At 45.5% G+C, this 21115-nt stretch overlaps 1 protein-coding gene across 2 annotated transcripts in view; it reads left to right on the top strand.

Moving 5' to 3' along the window:
* Positions 1-21115, top strand: part of LOC116991542 (ras and EF-hand domain-containing protein-like) — a 50303-nt gene that overhangs the window by 16634 nt on the left and 12554 nt on the right. For both annotated transcript variants that reach the window (XM_033050226.1, XM_033050225.1), the window contains exons 2-9: positions 1196-1345; positions 6437-6527; positions 9240-9335; positions 13027-13104; positions 14441-14556; positions 15862-15930; positions 16569-16647; positions 20302-20363. In XM_033050226.1, the coding sequence (XP_032906117.1) occupies positions 1196-1345; positions 6437-6527; positions 9240-9335; positions 13027-13104; positions 14441-14556; positions 15862-15930; positions 16569-16647; positions 20302-20363 (741 nt within the window). The remainder of the gene's footprint in view (positions 1-1195; positions 1346-6436; positions 6528-9239; positions 9336-13026; positions 13105-14440; positions 14557-15861; positions 15931-16568; positions 16648-20301; positions 20364-21115) is intronic.

Genomic DNA, 21115 nt, shown 5'->3' with positions numbered 1-21115 from the left:
GGAGGTACCGCAGACAGAGTGTGGTCCTCCCCCACACAGCCCTGGCGTTGGCTGCACCGAGCCACAGCCAATCCCGGAGTCACGGGAGACACAGATCAGCCCTGATTTGGCAGAAGAGGAGCTGAATAACTGGTTCTGGTGGCCGGCCAAGTGTTCAATGGGACACACTCACTCACACTGTGGGACTTGTTTATTATCGCTCCTGTGATTTAGTGTCAGCGTGGACTTGGCTGCTTTGTTTAACATCGACTGAACGCACGGTTTGTGTTGCCGGTGAGAAGCGACCGAGACAACTTCGACTTTGGATAACTTTCGCCATTTACATGTAAGAAACATCATTAATAACTGTGAAGAAACAAGGAACTGCAGATGCTGGTTTACACCGAAGATAGACACAAAATGCTGGAGTAACTCAGTGGGACGGGCAGCGTCTCTGGAGAGAAGGAATGAGACCCTTCTTCAGACGCATTGGAGTAATGTCTGATATAATAATGTCCATAGTGACTGAAGTCTGAAGAAAGGTGTGGACCCGAAACATCATCTATCTATCTATATATCCCTGTTCTCCAGAGATGCTGCCTGCCGGACCCGCTGAGTTACTCCAGCACTCTGTGTCTGTCTGGTTTAGACAGTATTTAACCCTGACCTTCCTGGCATTTTTAGTAAATTAGAAATCCTTCTTCTTTCGTGTGGCGTGCACAGCCTAAAGCTGTAGGACAACTTGTTCTATTTGATCTTCCGTTTGTGCAAGTCGAGTTGATTAGAAATCCTGATGCAATGTTTCAGGGTGTCTTGTGTACACTCCGAGTAAAAACAAACCCTACCTCTCGCCCCGGGTTCGCTCTCCGCCTCCACCCGCCCGCCCCGACACCGCCAATGTTGAAGAAAGTGCCCGGGGCAGCGGGCGGGCGGAGTGAGGGAGCCGGTAGCGGCTTCACACGGAGCGGGGACTGGAGCGACCAGCACTGCCGGCGGCACTGGGCCGGGGGCTGCTCAACCCTGCTTCCCTCTCTCTCTCTCTCTGTCCCCCCCACCACTCACTCTGTCACACACACACTCTGTCTCTCCCATTCTCTCTCACACACTCTGTCTCTCGCTCTCTCCCCACCCCCACTCTCTCTCTCTATGTCTCTCTCACACACTCGCTCTCTCCAGAAAGTGCTAACGCCTTGTCCTGTGTGTCTCTGTCCCGCAGCCGGGAGAAGTTGCTGCAGTTCCATCAGCTGATCCGAGCCGAGCCAGACCAGGCGCTGTGCCATCAATACGAGGAACTGATCCGCGGGCTGATTAAAGACGGCAGGATCCAAACTATGGAGACCGACAACCTGGAGCTGGCTCTCAAGCGGTAAGGAGTAGCGACAGTGGCCGGCTGGTCCACTCCTGGACAGAAACCCGAGCGCAGACATAATGTAAATAGACAGACAAACAACATGCTGGAGTAACTCAGAGAGACGGGCAGTTTCGGGTCGAGACCCTTCTTCAGACTGGGAGTCAGAGGAGTGGGAACCAAAGAACTGCAGATGCTGGTTAATACACAAAAGGGCACAAAGTGCCGGAGTAACTGAGCGGGACAGGCAGCATCTCGAGATCATGGATAGGTGACGTTTCGGGTGGAGACCCTTCTTCAGACGGGTCGGTTAATTATGTTTAAGTTTTACTCAAACTGACTATTGACAACTTCGCAAGAGTGAGGGTCTTCGGTTTAAACCAGCATCTGCAGTCCCCCCCCCACCCCCCCTACACAAGGAAATAAGGGACTGTAGTCAAAGGAACTAAGATGCTGGTTCATACGCAAAAAGGCACAAAGTGCTGGAGTAATTCAGCAGGTCAGGGCAGCATCTCAAGAGGTCATGTTTCGGCTTGGGACCCGTCTTCAGATGGTCGGTTAATCCTGTTAGAGATTTTAACTCAAACTAAGCATTAATAGTTTCACAAGAGGGTGGGCAGGTGTTTTGTTTACTAGACGTGTCATTAATTTCTTCCAAGGTTCAGTGATCAATTTCAATGTGGTTTTACCATTCTATGTTTGTATCTCAAAGAGTTGTGTAGTTGAGTTGTGGAACCTTCAGTTTCAGCCAGAATCTGTACTGACCACCAAGCACCTGTTTTACACTAATCCCACTTCATTCTCACTACATTCTTTAGAATCTAGAGATACAGCTCTAGAGATACAGTGCTGAAACAGGCCCTTCGAAAAACCGAGTGCTTGCCGACCAGTGATTAAATTAAATTTAAAATTAAATTTCTTTATTTATATAGCACATTTTTAGTCAACTTGCATTGACCCCAAAGTGCTTCACATAATTACATTCACACACACAGGCAAAGGTGGGTGAAGTGTCTTGCCCAAGGACACAACGACAGTATGCACTCCAAGCGGGATTCGAACCAGCTACCTTCCGGTTGCCAGCCGAACACTTAGCCCATTGTGCCATCTGTCACCCCATAGACTAACACTATCCTACTTATTAGGGACAATTTACAATTGTTTTTAACCAAAGTCATTTAATCTACAAACCTGTACATCTTTAGAGTGTGGGAGGAAACTGGAGCACCCGGGGAAAACCCATGCGGTCACTGGGAGAACGTACAAACTCCGTACAGGCAGCACCTGGGTCTCTGGCGCTGTGAGGCAGCAACTCTACCGCTGCGCCACCGTGCCGCCCTGTAGTGAGAAAGCCCAGAGGAATGTTACATTAGAAAGCCCCGTTAATTTCTACAGATGGACCTAGCATTCCTGCATTCCTTCAGCACTAAGTAAATAACTCGTGATCAAGCTCACAAAAGGAAACCATTAGCTCCTGATCACATTGACGTTTACTGGAATCTGATGTCAGTGAGCCTACGTTACATTATTGCAGAAGGTCAGAATGTCTTGACCATGCTGGACAACCATTAATCCGACACAAAGTCTTTGTGGAAACAATGTTGGGATTTGGACTCAAGATTCCCACATTCCAAAGACATGCAGGTTGGAAGGATTCTTGGCTTCTGTAATTTGCCCCCCTGGTGTGTCGGGAGTGGATGAGAATGTGGGATAACATAGAACTAGTGTGAACAGGTGTTCAAGGGTTGGCGTGGACCTATTGGGCTGAAGGATCTGTTTCCATGCTACACTTTTCAACTGAACATTGTAATCATAAGACATAGAAGCAGAATTAGGCTTGTAGCCTAATTAATCGAGCCTGCCATGCCATTTGATCATGTACGTCTATTTTTCCCTCTCAATCCAATTCTCTTTCTCCCTGTAATCTTTGATTCTCTTGCTAACCAAGAATCTATCAATCCGTGCTTTTAAAATACCCAATGACTTGGCCTCTACTGCTAACTGCAGCAATGAATTCTACAGATTCACCACCCCCTAGCTAAAGAAATTCTTCCTCATCCCCTTTGAATTGAATTGAAGTCACGGTGAAATTCTTTGCTTGTGTACCCAAGGTATTCAAATAGTCGCCCAAAGAAACATAGAAAATAGGTGCAGGAGTAGGCCATTTGGCCCTTCAAGCCTGCACCGCCATTCAATATGATCATGGCTGATCATCCAACAAGCCCATAAAGGGTGCTTACAAAGTACCCCCGCACCATGTCTCCCTTGGTTCTCCCCCTCCTCACGGCGGCCCCCCTCCTATGCCGGGTCCTTTCTAAAGGAACATCCAATTATCCCCTGTTTCTGTCACTCACCCTTGGGGCAATTTACAGTGGCCAATAAACTTACTGAACTGAGCTGTGCGAGGAAACTGGAGAACCTGGAAAAAACCCACGTGGAGAACTCACAGGGAGAACGTACAAACTCCATATAGACAGCACCCATAGTCGGGATCAAACCTGGATCTCTGGCGATGTAAGGCAGCAACTCTGCCACTGCGCCATCCTAGATGGTATAGTGGACTGGTTATGATAACTGTTTTAAGTTGGATGCTTTGTCATACGGACTTATTTTATGGATAGCCTTTAATTTAAAAAATCAACCTTGAAGGATAGTTATAGTAACTATTAAGAATGATAATGTCCTCTCCCATATCTTTGTTTATTTGGAGCAGTTTGAATTTTCAATGTTCCTTCCGGGACAAAGTAAGTTTAAATCTGGCTACAAATGACCTGGGTAAGGCCATCTACAAAGGTCTTGTGTCAGAGGTGCCCTGAAACCAAAGGAGTAAATAGTCGCGAGACATGTTACAGTTGTGGTGTGGAAGATACTTTTATATGTGACTTTTGACGCAATCAATTGGTCAAAGATCAACAGGATCAAAACAAACGCTACAAAGATTTGGATGATGCATCCTGTTAGTGATATATTGTAAATGTCCAAAATGTTTATCAAATAGAAACATAGAAATAGGTGCAGGAGGAGGCCATTCGAGTCAGCACCGCCATTCATTGTGATCATGGCTGATCGTCCCCAATCAATAACCCGTGCCTGCCTTCTCCATAGAAACATAGAAAATACGAATTAGAAAATCTGTTGTGTAAAATACTCTTGTTGTTGAATGTCTGAGATAGTGGTGGAGGCAGATACAATGGTGGTGTTTAAGAGGCTTTTAGCTGGACATGGATAGGATGGGTTTAGAAGGATATGGGCCAAACGCAGGCAGGTGGGACTAGTGTGGACGGGGCATGTTGGTTGGAGTGGGCAAGTTGGGCCGAAGGGCCTGTATCCACGCTGCATGACTCTATGATTTGTCACAGTTTTGATAACCAAAAGCACATTCGGGAAGAGCTCCACATCTAAGGAGAGCAAGTGTTTCAATTAGTTGCGTTGCTGATTTAATTGGGAGAAGGTTGTGTCGCCAGCTCCGATGTGAAGGGGTACAAAGGAGCGTGAACAAGATTGGTGGGATATCAATTGCTGGAGGGAACAGTTGCCCTTGCCTGGTGAGAGGGCCAACAGGATTTAGTTACAAGGCTAACACTGGGCAGTGTGTGTGTGGGGCTGGTCATTTACCCCTGTTATTTGGAGGAAGAACAATTGAGTTGAGTATGAAGTCCACTGTAAGAGATACTCGGTTCCTTTATTGACGAAAATCGCTTGGTGGATTGAATTTTAGTTTCATTTCACTCCAGTCTTAATCCATCTGCTCGAAAGACGGGAAAAGTGTGTGTTGATTTACAATCAACACACACTTTGTACAAGGAGGGGAATTTTGTTACAACTCGCTGTGCCAGGCTGTTATATAACCCCACCGGGCACTCAATGTAAGCTTCTAAATACACAACCCGGCATCACCTTTCAAGTGACTGAAGCCACGAGGTTGTCTCGAACAGAGATGAGATTTGTAACTAGCAATGGTCGTGATTTCATGCTTCTCATGTATGTGTTTCATGTCTGGAACAATGAGGTGTAGTAAGAAGGAGGTACAACCGTGCTGGCAGACACCCCTGTCTGTGTGGGTGTAGTTATCCATGCATTTAACCTTGAGAGTGACAATGTGGATGAGCTGTGTTTACAGGGAGTGAGTGGGAGGTTCCTTAGCTGCCACTTGCATTCCATCAAACTCTGCATTAAGTTTCTGGTAAAGATGGGGAAAGTTCCCATAAAGTTGGGTTGGTGCTATGTCACCCTTCACTGCTGTAGACTTGAGACCCTTGCCATTAGTGATGCAGCGCGGAAACAGGCCTGTCAGCCCACCTAGTCCATGCCGACCAGCGATCACCCTGTACAATAGTTCCACCCTACGTACGACGGACAATTTACAATTTTACCGTGGCCAATTAACCTACAAACCTGCACGTCTTTGGAGTGTGGGAGGAAACCGGAGCACCCTGGAGAAAACCCACGTGGTCACAGGGAGAACGTGCAAAGTCTGTACAGACAGCACCCATAGTCGGGTTTGAATCGGGTCTCCGGTGCTGTGAGCCAGCAACTCTACCGCTGAGCCACCGTGCCGCCCGCATAGTGACAACATAAATGGTAATATGATAGAGTGGATGTGGAAAGGATGTTTCCACTGGTGAAAGAGTCTAGGACCAGAGGTCACAGCCTCAGAATTAAAGGGCGCTCTTTTAGAAAGGAGGTGAGGAGGAACTTCTTTATTCAGAGGGTAGTTAATCTGTGGAACTCATTGCCACAGAGGGCTGGGGAGGCCAAGTTAGTGGATATTTTTAAGGTAGAGATAGACGAATTCTTGATTAGAACGGATGTCAAGGGTTATGGGGAGAGGCAGGAAAATGGGTTTAGGAGGCAGAGATCAGCCAAGATTGAATGGCGGAGTAGACTCGATGGGCCGAATGGCCTAATTCTACTCCTCTAACTGGTGAATGCATTGTGTAATAGTTTGTTGAGCTTCTTCCGGCAATAATTCAACACTTTGATTGAGCATAACATCACAACTATTTTCGCCATGCAAACAATTATTCAAAGACGGGGTTGGTTGGAGGCGCAGGTTGTTGTAACTTGTCCGTAAATAGTAATACACGGCAAACAATTATCTCATTGTAGGACAGAGGCAACAGCTGAAGTACGTCTGTCCGAAATGGAAGAAGACCTGCAACAGCAGACTATTAAACTGGAGCAGAAAATCCGAGGCGAGGTGAGGTGCAAATGTTGGGGATTGCAGCACGAACATTGAATCAATAAAATAAAAAAATGTAAAAATTAAAAAATTTAAATTTAAAAAAGAATTAAAAATAGATTAAATTAAAAAATATTGGTCATTGAATTCTCCAATTTTAGATAATCTTTAAATAACCCTCTCTCTCCCCTGTGTCCACCTCGACTCCCATCTAAGACACAAATTGCTGGAGTAACAGCAGGACAGGCAGCATGTCTGGCGAGAAGGAATGGGTGATGTTTCGGGTTGAGACCCTCCTCCAGACTTAGGAGTCAGGTGAAAGAGAAATGAGAGGTGATGTAGAGAGATGTAGAACAAATGAATGAAAGATATGCAAAAAAATTAACAATGATGAAGGAAACATGTCATTGTTAGCTGTTTGTTAAGTGAGAATGAGTTCAGACATTGTGTCTATCTTCGGTTTAAACTAGAACCTGCAGTTCCTTCCTACACATTTCAACTCCCATCTATTTCTTCCCTCTTGCTTCTCCCCCCTCCCCCAAACCCTGCTACTTTCCTCAAAATTGCTGTGTATTACTTCACAATCAGTAACTCTTCAAACCCTTCACACACCTTCTGCTCTTATCTCTGGTCTTTGTACCAACATCTGCTCATGACACCACCCGTCACCCGTGTCCACCTAATACCTGCCATGATTTGACCTGCATCTCCCCTTTCCCAGCTTTATTCACCCCCCCCCCCCCCCACCAACACTACAATTAGTCTGAAGAAAGATCTTAACGCAAAACATCACCATCCATGTGCCATCCTCTCACCATCCATCCCCTCACCTCCCATCTACCTCATCTATGCCTTTCATTAACAAGTTTCACGGGTACCTGCCGTTAGTGCCACGAGTCGCTAAGTTGCGTCCACGAGTTCCGACGTTCCCGCTACGTTAATTGTACGTAGTTACCACGAGTTAAATTTGTTTTAAACTCGGGGTACCTCGTGGATCAATTCGCACCGTGAGACAGGGGTTTAAGTTTCAATGAGGTCCCCCTCTCAACTTTCTAAACTCCAGTGAGTACAGGCCCAACACTGGCAATAGTACTGGCAATACTCATTCTGTCGGGCAGCATCTGAGGAGATATGCTGTTTATTTAGACTGAATGTCAAAAACTGATCAAGTATGAAGTGACTTTGATTTCTGGTTGTTGGTGGGCCAATTTGGCATTAACAAAATCAATGCCAATGTAAATATTGGATAAAAACACTTCCTTTGTAATGAAACAATTAGCGTTTAGTGGAGAGGAGAGTGAGTCAGAACGCAAATATTTATCACTCTCTATCTGAAACTTAGCTTTGCAACCCACCTAGTTTCACGTCACTCTTGTGTCGTTTAGAAATACAGCATGGAAACAGGCCCTTCGGCCCATTGAGTCCACACCGACCATCGATCACCCGATCACATTAGTTCTATGTAATCCCACTTTCTCATCCACTCCCTACACATTAGAGTCAATTTACCGAGGTCGATTAACCGACAAAAAGCGCAAGTATTTGGGATGTGGGGAGGAACCGGAGCACCTGGAAGAAACCCACGCAGGTCGCAGGGGGAACGTGCAAACTCCACACCGAGGTCCAGATCGAACCCGGGTCTCAAGTGCTGTGACCAGCAGCTCTACCACTTGGTTCAACAGGGCGGCACAATGGCGCAGCGGTAGAGTTGCTGCCTCACAGCGCTAGAGACCCGGGTTCCACCCTGACCATGGGTGCTGTACGTGCGGAGTTTTCACATTCTCCATGTGACCGTGTGGGTTTTCACCGGGTGCATCGGTTTCCACCCTCACTCCAAAGACGTACAAGTTTGATGGTTAATTGGCTTTGGTAAAAATTGTAAATTCTCCCTCATGTGTAGGATAGAGCTAGTGTACAGGATGATCGCTGGTTGGCATGGACTCGGTGGGACGAAGGGCCTGTTTCCACGCTGTATCTCTAAACTAGACTAATCATGTAGTTTAGAGATACAGCACAGAAACGGTCCCTTTGGCCCACCGAGACCGCACTGGCCAGCGATCGCCGCACATTAACACTACCCTACACACACTACGGACAATTTAACATTGATACCAAGCCAATTAACCTATGTCTTTGGAATGTGGGAGGAAACCGAAGATCTTGGAGAAAACCCACGATCTTGGAGAAAACCCACGCAGGTCAAGGGGAGAACGTACAGACAAGCACCCGCAATCGGGATTAAACCTGCATCTCTGCCTCTGCAAAGGGCCTGTCCCACTTACGCGATTTTTTCGGCGACTGCCGGCACCCGTCATAGTCGCAGCAGGTCGCCGAAAAAAGTCAAAATGTTGAAAATCCAGCGGCGACCAGAAAAAGGTACGACTCTATGGGCGACTATTCACGACCAAACAGGCATCACCCCGCGACATGCCGCATGTATGGTCGTGAGTAGTCGCCCAAAGAGTTACCTTTATCTGGTCGCCGCTGGATTTTCAACATGTTGAACATTTTCGGCGACCTGCTGCAACTATGACGGGTGCCAGCAAGTCACCGAAAAAATCGCGTAAGTGGGACAGGCCCTTTAGGCATTGACTGTACTGCCGCGCCACCCTGATGCCTAATAGTGTTTTTAAAATAAAATCTCATTTTCCGGTGAAGTGGCCCAACAACAAAATGCTTGTTCAGTTCCTGGACACGAAAGCTCACTGTATGCATGTGATCAACTTACAGGAGCAGCGGAGACTCGAAGCCAAAGCAGCAGAAATGGAGAAGCGTCACGAGGCGGAGCGAGCGGATCTACAGGTGGTGATTGACCGGATGAAAAAGGTGCTTCAACCCTTCGCCATCCAAAGAATGGCCTTAAGCTGTCAATTGGTCTTGTATTTAAGAAGGAACCGCAGATGCTGGAAAATCGAAGGTAGACAAAAATGCTGGAGAAACACAGCGGGTGCAGCAGCATCTATGGAGCGAGGGAAATAGGCAACGTTTCGGGATGAAACCCTTGAAGGAAATAGGCAACGTTTCGGCCCGAAACGTTGCCTATTTCCTTCGCTTCATAGATGCTGCTGCACCCGCTGAGTTTGTCCAGCATTTTTGTCTACCTCCAATTGGTCTTATATTCCTTTACCAAACAATGTTTCCAGCAACATTTAATTCCTTTTTAAACTTGCTCTTCTTGATTTTAGAATTTTTATCTGTTAAGGCAGGACTAAATGAAGAGGCGTGGACTAAAATAATCTTCTTTCAGAGTGGATTAAAATGGAAATATCAAAATGGAATTATTGTACCAGAGCGATGCCTGGATTAGGGGCTTCAGCTAGAGGGTGAGGTTGGACAGATTTGGATTACTTTTTCTGGAATGCCATAGGTTGAGGGCAGACCTGATAGAAGTATATAAAATGATGAGAGACATTGATAGGGTAGACAGTGGAGAATTTTTTCCCATGATGGAGGAATCCAATATCAGACATCATAGCTTTAAGGTGAGAGGGGCAACGTTTAGGGTGAGGGGGGCAAAGGAGGTCCTACTGCAGTTGTACACGGCCCTGGTGAGACCACACCTGGCATATTGGTCTCCTAATTTGAGGAAGGACATTCTTGCTATTGAGGGAGTGCATTGTAGGTTCACCAGGTTAAGTCCCGGACATATGATGAAAGAATGGGTTGACTGGGCTTGTATTCACTGGAATTTAGGACGAGAGGAGATCCTATAGAAACGTGTACATTTCTTAAGCGAGGTTAGATGCAGTAAAAAATGTTCCCGATGTTGGGGGAAGTCCAGAACCAGGGTCTCACAATTTCTCACAATGCATCTCACAATTTCGATAGTTGTTGTGTAAATTAAATCCCGCTCTGTTTTTCAATTTTGCAGTTGTGTTTGTTGATTGCATCTGCGTTAAGGTCTTGTTTTGGTGTAGAGTAACATATACCGAATGGTTTTCACAGTACAGTGGGCTTTGCAATTGTATATCGAACAATACAGCACAGGAACAGGCCCTTCGGCCCACGATATCTGTGCTGAATGTGATGCCGAATTAAACTAATCTCTTCTGCCTGCACGTGACCCATATCGATTGTAGTCGCGTTCAAATGACAAAGCCAAGATTGTGATTCTTTCCACCGTAAAATTCTACATTAGACAATAGACAATAGGTGCAGGAGTAGGCCATTCGGCTCTTCGAGCCAGCATCGCCATTCAATGTGATCATGGCTGATCATCCCCAATCAGTACCCTGTTCCTGCCTTCACCCCATATCCCCTGACTCCGCTATCTTTCAGGGCCCTATCTAGCTCTCTCTTGAAAGTATCCAGAGAACCGGCCTCCACCACCCTCTGAGGCAGAGAATTCCACAGACTCGCCACTCTCTGTGAGAAAAAGTGTTTCTTCGTCTCCGTTCTAAATGGCTTACCCCTTATTCTTAAACTGTGGGCCCTGGTTCTGGACTCCCCCAACATCGGGAACATGTTTCCTGCCTCCAGCATGTCCAAACCCTTAACAATCTTATATGTTTCAATAAGATACCCTCTCATCCTTCTAAACTCCAGAGTATACAAGCCCAGCCGCTCCATTCTCTCAGAATATGACAGTCCCCTCTAAATTCCAGTGTATACAAGCCCAGTATTCTGTCAACATATGACAGTCCCGCCATCCCGGGAATTAACCTTGTAAACCTGCGCTGCACTCCCTCAATAGCAAGAATGTCCTTCCTCAAATTAGGAGACCAAAACTGCACACGATACTCCAGGTATTGATGAACCCCTGATGAAATAATAAATGAACACACGGACAATCTTTGCTGAAAGTCTGTACTAATTGGAACCACAGATCCAGGATAAGTTTAGGGTGTGGAACAATGATGACTCAAGTTTCCAGCATTATCTCCTGTACTTTGCCTTGTTCCTTACTCACCGCTCCACACCCAATAACTCCACGAGCAATATCACATTCCTCGTCATCATCCAACCCTGACTAACTACGTTCCACAGATGTTATTTCTGCATCTGAAGAGAACTTTCTTTACCAATCGTTGCTTGGGCATTAGCAGGTGTAATCCGTACTCTGCTCTGGATTTTACACTTTAAGTGGAAAGTAAAGGATTGGCAAAGAGTGAAATGGACTTCTGCTGGAAAGGTACTGAGCTCAAAAGACTCATTATGTAGAGACTAGAGATGGTGGAATTGAACTGTAGTGCAGAGAAATCTAATAGATTACTACAATTCTTGTGTGTATGTTTGATAATGTAATGAGCAGTCTTGTTTAATCTGATGGGTGCCTTGTTGACTAAATGATAGCCTTCATGGTCAGCTAATTTAAAACAAATTTAAACTATCAATTAGTTTTAAAACAAATGTAAAACTACACGGAAGGACACAAAGTGCTGGAGTAACTCAGCAGATCAGGCAGCAACTCTGGAGAACATGGATAGTTGATGTTTCGGGTTGAGATCCTTCTTCAGTCTTGACCCGAAACTTCACCCTATCCGTGTTCTCCAGAGTTGCTGCCTGACTTGCTGAGGTACTCCGGCACTTTGTGTCACTTTTGTGTATTAACCAGCAACTTCTTATCGAGTCCGCCCACAAGATTAGAAGTTGTTCAGCCAGAGTTGAACACACTTCTTGGCATCTGCATGCTATGGTGTTTGTCTTGTCGCTTCTTGTGTGTGGTGGTGGAAACAGGGCCACGATGTGAACACTCTATCCTTGGCCCCGACTAGCTACTGCAATTCTTTGTTTCTAGGTTAAAACTATATGATATTGATGAGTTTTGCCCCCAATATTTTAGTTGTTAATCATTTAGAATACATTGCCTGAAAGGGCTGTAAAAGCAGGTCAAACAGTAACTTAAGGGCCTGTCCCACTTTGAGATTTTTTTCGGCGACTGCCGGCATCATCGACTGATGTATCAGGTCACCGAAAAATACGCGGCGTGATGACGTATGACACGTGCGGTGTTTTTTCAAGTGTCGCCGCGGGATTGTGAAATGTTCAAAATCTTTTGGCGACACTGATATGACGCCGGCAGTCGCCGAAAAAAATCACCAAGTGGGAGAAGAAAAAAGTTAGCGGGTTGTCGGGAAGGAGCGAAGGGGGTGATTCCAATTGTGTTCTTGCTGAGTCGTGGCTTTGTGATCCGGGAGAGATTTCCCCACCCCCATCCTCTCTCCCCACCCCCAAAAACACTTCAAATAAAAATAATTAAAATTCAGGAAGCAAGCACCGAATTTAAAGTGTAACGTTATGCAGCTTGTTTGATCTGCCATGAATCATTGATAGATTGTTAGACGCTAAAGCCTTTTGTTGCTGGTGACAAAAAATGCTGGAGAAACTCAGCGGGTGAGGCAGCATCTATGCAGAGAAGGAATGGCGACGTTTCATGTCGAGTCCGAAGCGTCGCCTATTCCTTCTCTCCATAGATGCTGCCTCACCCGCTGAGTTTCTCCAGCACTTTTTGTCTACCCTCGATTGTTCCAGCATCTGCAATTCTTCCTTAAACACTTTTGTTGCTGTGTTCCTTTAGCTTAATGAAGACCTGTGGAACTCCAATTCTAAAGGAGATGCCTCAGCATTGAAGGAACAATTGGATGAATTGACCCAGGTAAGTGTGGTTTTTTCAACAATTAATTAATTTAGTTAATTAGTGCAAAGCTTTTATTGCGTGCTAACCAATCAGCGGAAAGGCAATACATGATTACAATATTATTACAATACATGATGTCAATCGAGCCATCTAAAATTATTACAATCGATAAAATCCAGATGATCAGAGAGTGTCCCTGACCTATTATCTACCTTGTTGAAGACCCTGGGACTATATTTTATCGGACTTTATCTTGCACTAAATGTTATTCCCACTATCCTGTATCTGTCCACTGTGGACGGCTTGATTGTGAGCATGACCAGTCTTTTTGCTGACTGGACAGCACACAACAAAAAAGATTTTAATTGTACTTTGGGACGCATGCAAATGAAAATCTAAACTAATTCCTTGCACTTCTGCAGGGTTTGAATCATTGCCCGATTTAAATTGGAGACTGTTCTATTGCGGTAGTGTTAATATTCTGTTGTCTTGGAAACACCTGTGGATTTCTAAAGTTCCTTAAGGGTCTGTCCCACCTGCGCGATTTTTTTTCAGCGACTTGCCGGCGCCCGTCATAGTCGCAGCAGGTCGCCGAAAATTTTCAACATGTTGAAAATCCAGAGGCGACCAGAAAAAGGTACAACTCTTTGGGCGACTACTCACGACCATACAGGTGACATGTTGCGGGGTGACATGTCGCTTGTATGGAATAATGAATGATAAGTGGTGAAAGGACACACAAATGTGCTTTTGCTTTGTTTCCACTCCATTGCTGCTGTCCCTGAAGAAGCTGTTTTATACTGCAGAATAATTTTAAAAAACTATTTGATTAGCAGTACAAATATGTAGAGCTTGTATTTGGCAGGAAACCAAAATAATTAAATCCAAAATAAACTTGGCTTCTACAGATTCATAATTAGCAGTAAAGCCGATCGAACAGATTGCACCAGATTTGTGTTAACTTTTGTATACTACAGGGAGGGAAGCAGAGAAGATAGACACAAGATGCTGGAGTAACTCAGCGGGTCAGGCAGCATCTCTGGAGAGAGGGAAAGGGTGAGGTTTTGGGTTGAAACCCTTCTTCAGACTGGTTTTGAGTCTAAAGACGGTTCACGACCCGACCCGAAACGTCACCCATTCCTTCTCTCCAGAGATGCTGCTTGTCCCGCTGAGTTACTCCAGCATCTTGTGTCTACCCTGTATTGTATATATTTATTTACTTGAATAAAGTCTATTTTGATTTTTGTTTTTAAATGTTGAAGATGGAGGTGTTTGATAAGGAGACCATGTGACTGAGCAGAAGTGGACAGTTAGCGGCGCTTTGTTCTATAACTGTGTATTTGTTCTGCGGTAGGAAAACGAGCACTTGCGGAGTTCCTTTCTGAAGAGCCAGACGGGCGTTTCCATTCTCGAAGCCTCATTGGACAAAGTCAAAAATGAACTTTCTGATCATCACCTTGAGCGGAGTCGGTAAATAAATAATTCAGACATTAAATCCATTCTGCAACTTTTGTTGTTTTTTTTTTTTGTTGCATCTGTCCATTATATTCATTCTGGAATGTTCACAAGTTCTAGTAGTAAAATTAGGCCATTTGGCCCATCGAGTCTATTCTATCATGACTGATCTATGCCCCCTAATCCCATTCTCCTGCCTTCTCCCATGACCCTTGACACCCTTTCTAATCAGAAATTTCACTCTCTGCATTAAAAATATCCACAGACTTGGCCTCCACAGCCCCCTGTGGCAATGAGCTCCACAGATGAACTACCCTCTGACTAAAGAAGTTCCTCCATACCTCCTTTCTAAAGGAGCGCCCTTTAATTCTAAGGCTGGAAACATCCTTTCCATATACACTCTATCTTCGAGTTGATTGATGCGTGCTCACTTGAGGTGCCTGTTTCCGTGATATGTCCTCCAAGACCACATCTGCCTTCAGCTCACCCCCTCCATGACACACCGGTCAACCTGAGGAGCACCTTCAGCAACAGACTTGGTTCCACCAATTTGCAGCACAGAACACCACAGGAGATGCTTCTTCCCTGTGGCTATCAAACTGTACAACTCCTCCCTCATAGTTGCTGCTGCACCCGCTGAGTTTCCCCAGCAATTTTGTGTACTTTCCACTCATCACTTGTGTTTTATGACTATTGGCAGATCAATTTCCCTCCAGGGATAAATAAACGTTCTATTGTATTGTATTGTTGTCAAATCCCTCTCCATGCTTGCAGTCTATCCCTTCACACCGTGCTATCAGTCACCTGTTTAAATGCCATCCCTTGTCAGAGCCTATTGAGCTGCTCGAGGCATCTTGCAGTATCAAAGACATCGTGTATATTGTTGTACAGAGTTTCCGTTTGTACTTGCTTTTGGAGAAAGGATAAGTGCGCGATGCCAAAACAAATGATTTCTCGTGAACTACTGGCAATATCCTTGGAGAAAGCTCTTGTTTCTGTAATTTGAGTATAATTGTGGGCTGCGTTAGAGTTGCTGCTTCAGCCCCGACTATGGGTGCAGTCTGTACAGAGTTTGTACGTTCTCCCCATGACAGCGTGGGTTTTCTCCGAGATTTTCGGTTTCCTCCCGCACTCCAAAGACGTACAGATATGTAGGTTAATTGACTTGGTGTGTGTGTAAATTGTCCCTAGCGTGTGCAGGATCGTGTTAATGAGCAGGGATCGCTGGTCGGTGAGGACTCGGTGGGCAGAAGGGCCTGTTTCCGCGCTGTATCTCTAAACTATTTTTTTTCCTTTAATATTTCTATCTTCCCAAACCAGGACAAAAGAAGTTATAAAGAAACTAGCTGAAGAGAACGACGTCTCCACAAATCAGATACGGATGCTTCAGTGAGTTTTTACTCTTTCTTCAAATCTAATTTCAACTTAGAAAAGTGCATGTGATATAAATTCACGTCTCGGATATAGAGGGGATCTTATAGAAACATATAAAATTCTTAAGTGATTGGACAAGCTAGAAGCTGGAAAAATGTTACCCATGTTGGGGGAGTCCAGAACCAGGGGTCACAGTTTAAGAATAAGGGGTGGGCCATTTAGGACAGAGATGAGGAAAAACATTTTCACCCAGAGAGTTGTGAATCTGTGGCATTCTCTGCCACAGAAGGCAGTGGAGGCCAATTCACTGGATGTTTCAAGAGGGAGTTAGATATAGCTCTTCGGGCTAACGGAATCAAGGTATATGGGGAGAAAGCAGGAACGGGGTACTGATTTGCGGATGATCAGCCATGATCATATTGAATGGTAGTGCTGGCTCAAAGGGCCGAATGGCTTACTACTGCACCTATTTTCCATGTTTCAAAAAAAGGAAAATGCTGTAAAAACTGGGAAGAATATGAAGGTTGTTTTGATTTGGTGACATTTAGATTTGACATAAATGTTAGTTGCTGTTATTGGCTTTCTTCCCCAAAGGGTTTTTAGACTCCGTTAGGTTGTTGTTCCTTTATTCACCGTCCCTTCTATTTTCTTAGAGAAGCTAATAAGGGCCTTTACGATAGCAATAATGGATTAAGAAGTACTTTGGAAAAGAATCACAGCACAAATAAAAAGGTACGTTTCTAAAGTAAAATCCTTTGGGGAAATTGACTGTTTCTAGGTAGTAAAGGTCACTACTGTAACGAATGATTCTCTTTCTGATATCGCAGAGCCCTTCCAACAAGGCAAGTCAGAAATATGATGAAGCCAAATTTCCACCTGCCTGGTAGTGTCAGTTCAGAAACTGAACATTAATATTACTTCTGTTGTAACCAGTTTAGTTTAGAGGTACTGCACGGAAATAATAATAATAATACATTTTATTTAAGGGCGCCTTTCAAGAGTCTCAAGGACACCTTACAAAAATTGAGCATGTATAGGAAAAACATGTAAGGGGAATGAAATAAATAGTAGAGACATGACTAGTACACAAAGTAAAGACAGAATTCAATACAAAACACAGCATGAGGCAATTAATGCACAGATGAAAAGGGACGAGGACGTGGGGCTAAGGATAGGCAGAGGTGAAGAGATGGGTCTTGAGGCGGGACTGGAAGATGGGGAGGGACACGGAATTGCGGATCAGTTGGGGGAGGGAGTTCCAGAGCCTGGGAGCTGCCCTGGAGAAGGCTCTGTCCCCAAAGCTGCGGAGGTTGGACTTGTGGGTGGAGAGGAGACCGGCTGATGTGGATCTGAGGGACCGTGAGGGTTGGTAGGGGGAGAGGAGGTCAATGAGATATGTGGGGGCCAGATGGTGGAGGGCTTTGTAGGTGAGGACCAGGATTTTGTAGGTGATCCGGTGGGAGATGGGAAGCCAGTGAAGTTTTTTGAGGACTGGAGTGATGTGATGCCAGGATTTGGTGTGGGTGATGAGTCGGGCGGCTGCGTTCTGGACCAGTTGGAGTCGGTTGATGTAGGTGGAGCTGATGCCAAGGAGAAGTGAGTTGCAATAGTCCAGTCGGGAGGAGATGAAGGCATGGATGAGTCTTTCAGCAGCAGGCGGAGTGAGAGAGGGTCTGAGTTTGGCGATGTTGCGGAGATGAAAGAAGGAGGTTTTAATGACATGGCGGATGTGAGGCTCAAGGGAGAGGGTGGAATCAAAGATCACGCCAAGGTTGCGGGCCTGGGGAGATGGGGAGACAGTGGTGCCGTCGATGGTGAGAGTGGGGTTATTGATTTTGCTGAGTGTGGCTTTGGAGCCTATGAGGAGGAATTCTGTCTTATCGCTGTTGAGTTTGAGGAAATTATGTTGCATCCAGGTTTTTATAGCTGACAAACAGGAGTTGATATGGGAGAGGGGGGGGTTGTGGGGGGATTTGGTGCCAAGGTAAATCTGGGTGTCATCAGCGTAACAGTGGAAGTCCAGATTGAAGTGGCGGAGTATCTGACCAAGGGGGAGGATGTAGATGATGAAGAGGAGGGGGCCGAGTACGGAGCCTTGGGGAACGCCTTGAGTGACTGCGGCTGTAGCAGAGGTGTGGTTGTGGAGAGAGATGAAGTGGGATCTGTTGGAAAGGTAGGAACGGAGCCAGCTGAGTGCAGAGCCTTCAATGCCGAGGTCCTTGAGTCTGGTGAGCAGGATGTTATGGTTCACTGTATCGAAGGCTGCGCTCAGGTCGAGGAGGATGAGGATGTTGAGGGAACCAGTGTCAGCAGAGGTGAGGAGGTCGTTGAGGACTTTGAGGAGAGCAGTTTCTGTGCTATGGAGGGGGCGAAAGCCAGATTGGAGGGGTTCAAGTAGGTTATACGCAAGGAGGTGGGAATGAAGTTGCGACGCAACGATACGCTCCAGGGTTTTTGAAAGGAAGGGGAGGTTTGAGATTGGGCGGTAGTTAATGAGAGAGGAGGGATCAAGACCAGGTTTCTTTAGGATTGGTGTAACGGCAGCAGTTTTGAAAGCGGAGGGGACAATTCCTTGGGACAATGAGGAGTTGAAGAGATTAGTGAGGTAGGGGCAGAGAACGGGGAGGCAGGACTTCAACAGGGGAGTGGGGAGAGGGTCGAGGGAGCAGGTGGTGGGTTTGGAAGAGCTGATGAGTTTGGAGATTTCAATAGGGGTGACCAGGTCAAACTGGGAGAGGAAGCAGTGTGGAGGAGGGGTAAGGAGGTCAGTGGAGATGTTGAAAGGAGGGGCCGTGGTAGGTGGTGGAGTAGATGCTGGGGAGTCGGGTACAGGGGATAAAGATTGATAGATGGTGCTGATTTTATCAGCGAAAAAGTGGAGGAACCCTTTGGCCCACCGTGTCTGCACCGACCAGCAATCCCCGCACATTAACACTACCCTACACACACTAGGGATGATTTACATTGATACCAAGCCAATTAACCTACAAACATGTACGTCTTTGGAGTGTGGGAGGGAACCGGAGATCCCGGAGAAAACCCACGCAGGTCACAGGGAGAACGTACAAACTCCGCACAGACAGCACCCGTAGTCAGGATCGAACCGGGGTCTCTGGCGCTGTGACCGAGCAACTCTACCTCTGCGCCACCGTGACATCCCTGGAAGATTAAATGCTTTTATAATCTTTAAATATAATTTAACTACATTAAATATCTTGTAATTAAATACAAGAGTATTTCAGAATCCCTGTGGTGGTTTTTTTTGGTCTGCAGAGAACCTTAAGTTTATCCATTAATATGTTCATTTTCTTGTGATGTGGCCGTCACTAGCGAGAAATAATTAATTTGCCTTTCCCGACCTACCCTGGCAAAGGAAGTGGTGAGATGGTACATTGGACACTGCAGCTTAGTTTATTGTCACGTGTACCGAGGTACAGTGAAAAGCTTCCGTTGTGTGCCATTTACATGATAAGGTATCTTCAGATAATATAGGGCCAATAGATCACTCTAACTTCAAGTAGCCCCGGCATTCCCTCTCTCTCTATCCCTCCCTCACCCAAGTCACACCAGCTTCTCGTTTTCACCCAACAAACAGCTAACAATGGCCCATTTCCTTTATCAGTGTTACTTTTTTGCATATCTGTCATTCATTGTTCTTTATCTCTCTATATCATCGCCTATATCTCTCGTTACCCTTATCCCTAACTAGTCTGAAAAAGGGTCTCGACCCGAAATGTCACCCATTCCTTCTCTCCAGAGATGCTGCCTGTCCTGCCGAGTTACTCCAGCCTTTTGTGTCTGTCTTCGGTTTAAACCAGCATCTGCAGTTCCTCCCTACACAGATAATCTTAGTCCTTGGCTGTTGGGAGTTTCAGGATTTTGTTCTTGAGGTTCTCTGCAGACCAACGATCACCCCGTACACTAGTTGTTTAAGAAGGAACTGCAGACGCTGGAAAATCGAAGGTAGACAAAAATGCTGGAGGAACTCAGCGGGTGAGGCAGCATCTATGGAGCGAAGGAAATAGCTGCCTCACCCGCTGAGACAGCTAAAATGGTGTAAAAACACAGAGCATATGATTGAGTTGGATGATCAGCCATGATCATATTGAATGGCGGTGCAGGCTCGAAAGGCTGAATGGCCTACTCCTGCACCTATTTTCTATGTTTCTATTAGACAGGGGCAATGCAAAGCCTGGATTGTGTATTTTGAGTGTTATCATTGGCCTGAACCACTGATTTTGTTGGCAGATGTTAAGCTGTTCAGTCATTAGAATATTGATGAAAAAGGGTCTGTGCAGCCTGGAATTAAAGAATTATTGTCATTGCCCGAGTTTTGGAAAGTGATATTTGCAGTGTTTACTAATGGACTGTTTCTCTTGTCTCCAGCATTCCATAGTTGAACCAGAGGTGAAAGAATCAAATGGATTGGACACAATGAATTACAACAGGTATGCAAAATAAAACATTGGACATGTGGACAATAGAAATAAAATGCTTCAACCAGCATGGGGTCTGTCGGCAATACTAGTTCAAATGCTTAATGATCTTGGTATTTGCCTGGTTTCACAATCACAATAGAGTTAGTCATAGTCGGACCAACATGCCAAATCTACACTAGTCCCATCTCCCTGCATTGGGCCCATATCCCTCTGAACCTACCCTCTCCATGTACATGTCTAAATGATTCTTAAATGTTATGATAGAACCTGTATTAACTACCTCTTCTGGCAGCTCATTCCATACACCCATCAGCCTCTGTGCGAAATGGTTGTACCTCAGGTTCCTATTTTTCCTCCCCTTCCCCCCCCCCCCCCCCACCAAGAAAAACGATGGCCTCTGGTTCTTAATTTCCCATACTCTGGGTAAAAGACCTTGTACATTTATCCCATCTATTCCTCTCATCTTGTACACGTTTGGTCTGTAAAAGGCGATGAAAACCACTGGAAAAAGTGAATACAAAGTTCTCAAATTTCTAGGAATTCAAATACCTAGGAGTCGATATCACCAACAAGTTCTGGACCACACCTATTGAAGCAACGACCAAGAAAGCACACCATCCTCTCTGCTTCCTTAGAAGGCTTAGGAGGGTTGGCATGTCCCCTACAACTCTCACCAACTTCTACAGATGCACCATAGAAAGCATTTTTATCAGGATGCATCACAGCTTGGTTTGGGAACAGCTCCGCCCAGACCACAGAAA

Source organism: Amblyraja radiata, chromosome 34 (assembly GCF_010909765.2).
Source record: "Amblyraja radiata isolate CabotCenter1 chromosome 34, sAmbRad1.1.pri, whole genome shotgun sequence".
NCBI classification, from domain to species: Eukaryota; Metazoa; Chordata; class Chondrichthyes; order Rajiformes; family Rajidae; genus Amblyraja; species Amblyraja radiata.
Note: the sequence above shows the minus strand (reverse complement) of the source record. Positions and strands in the feature narration are given on the sequence as shown.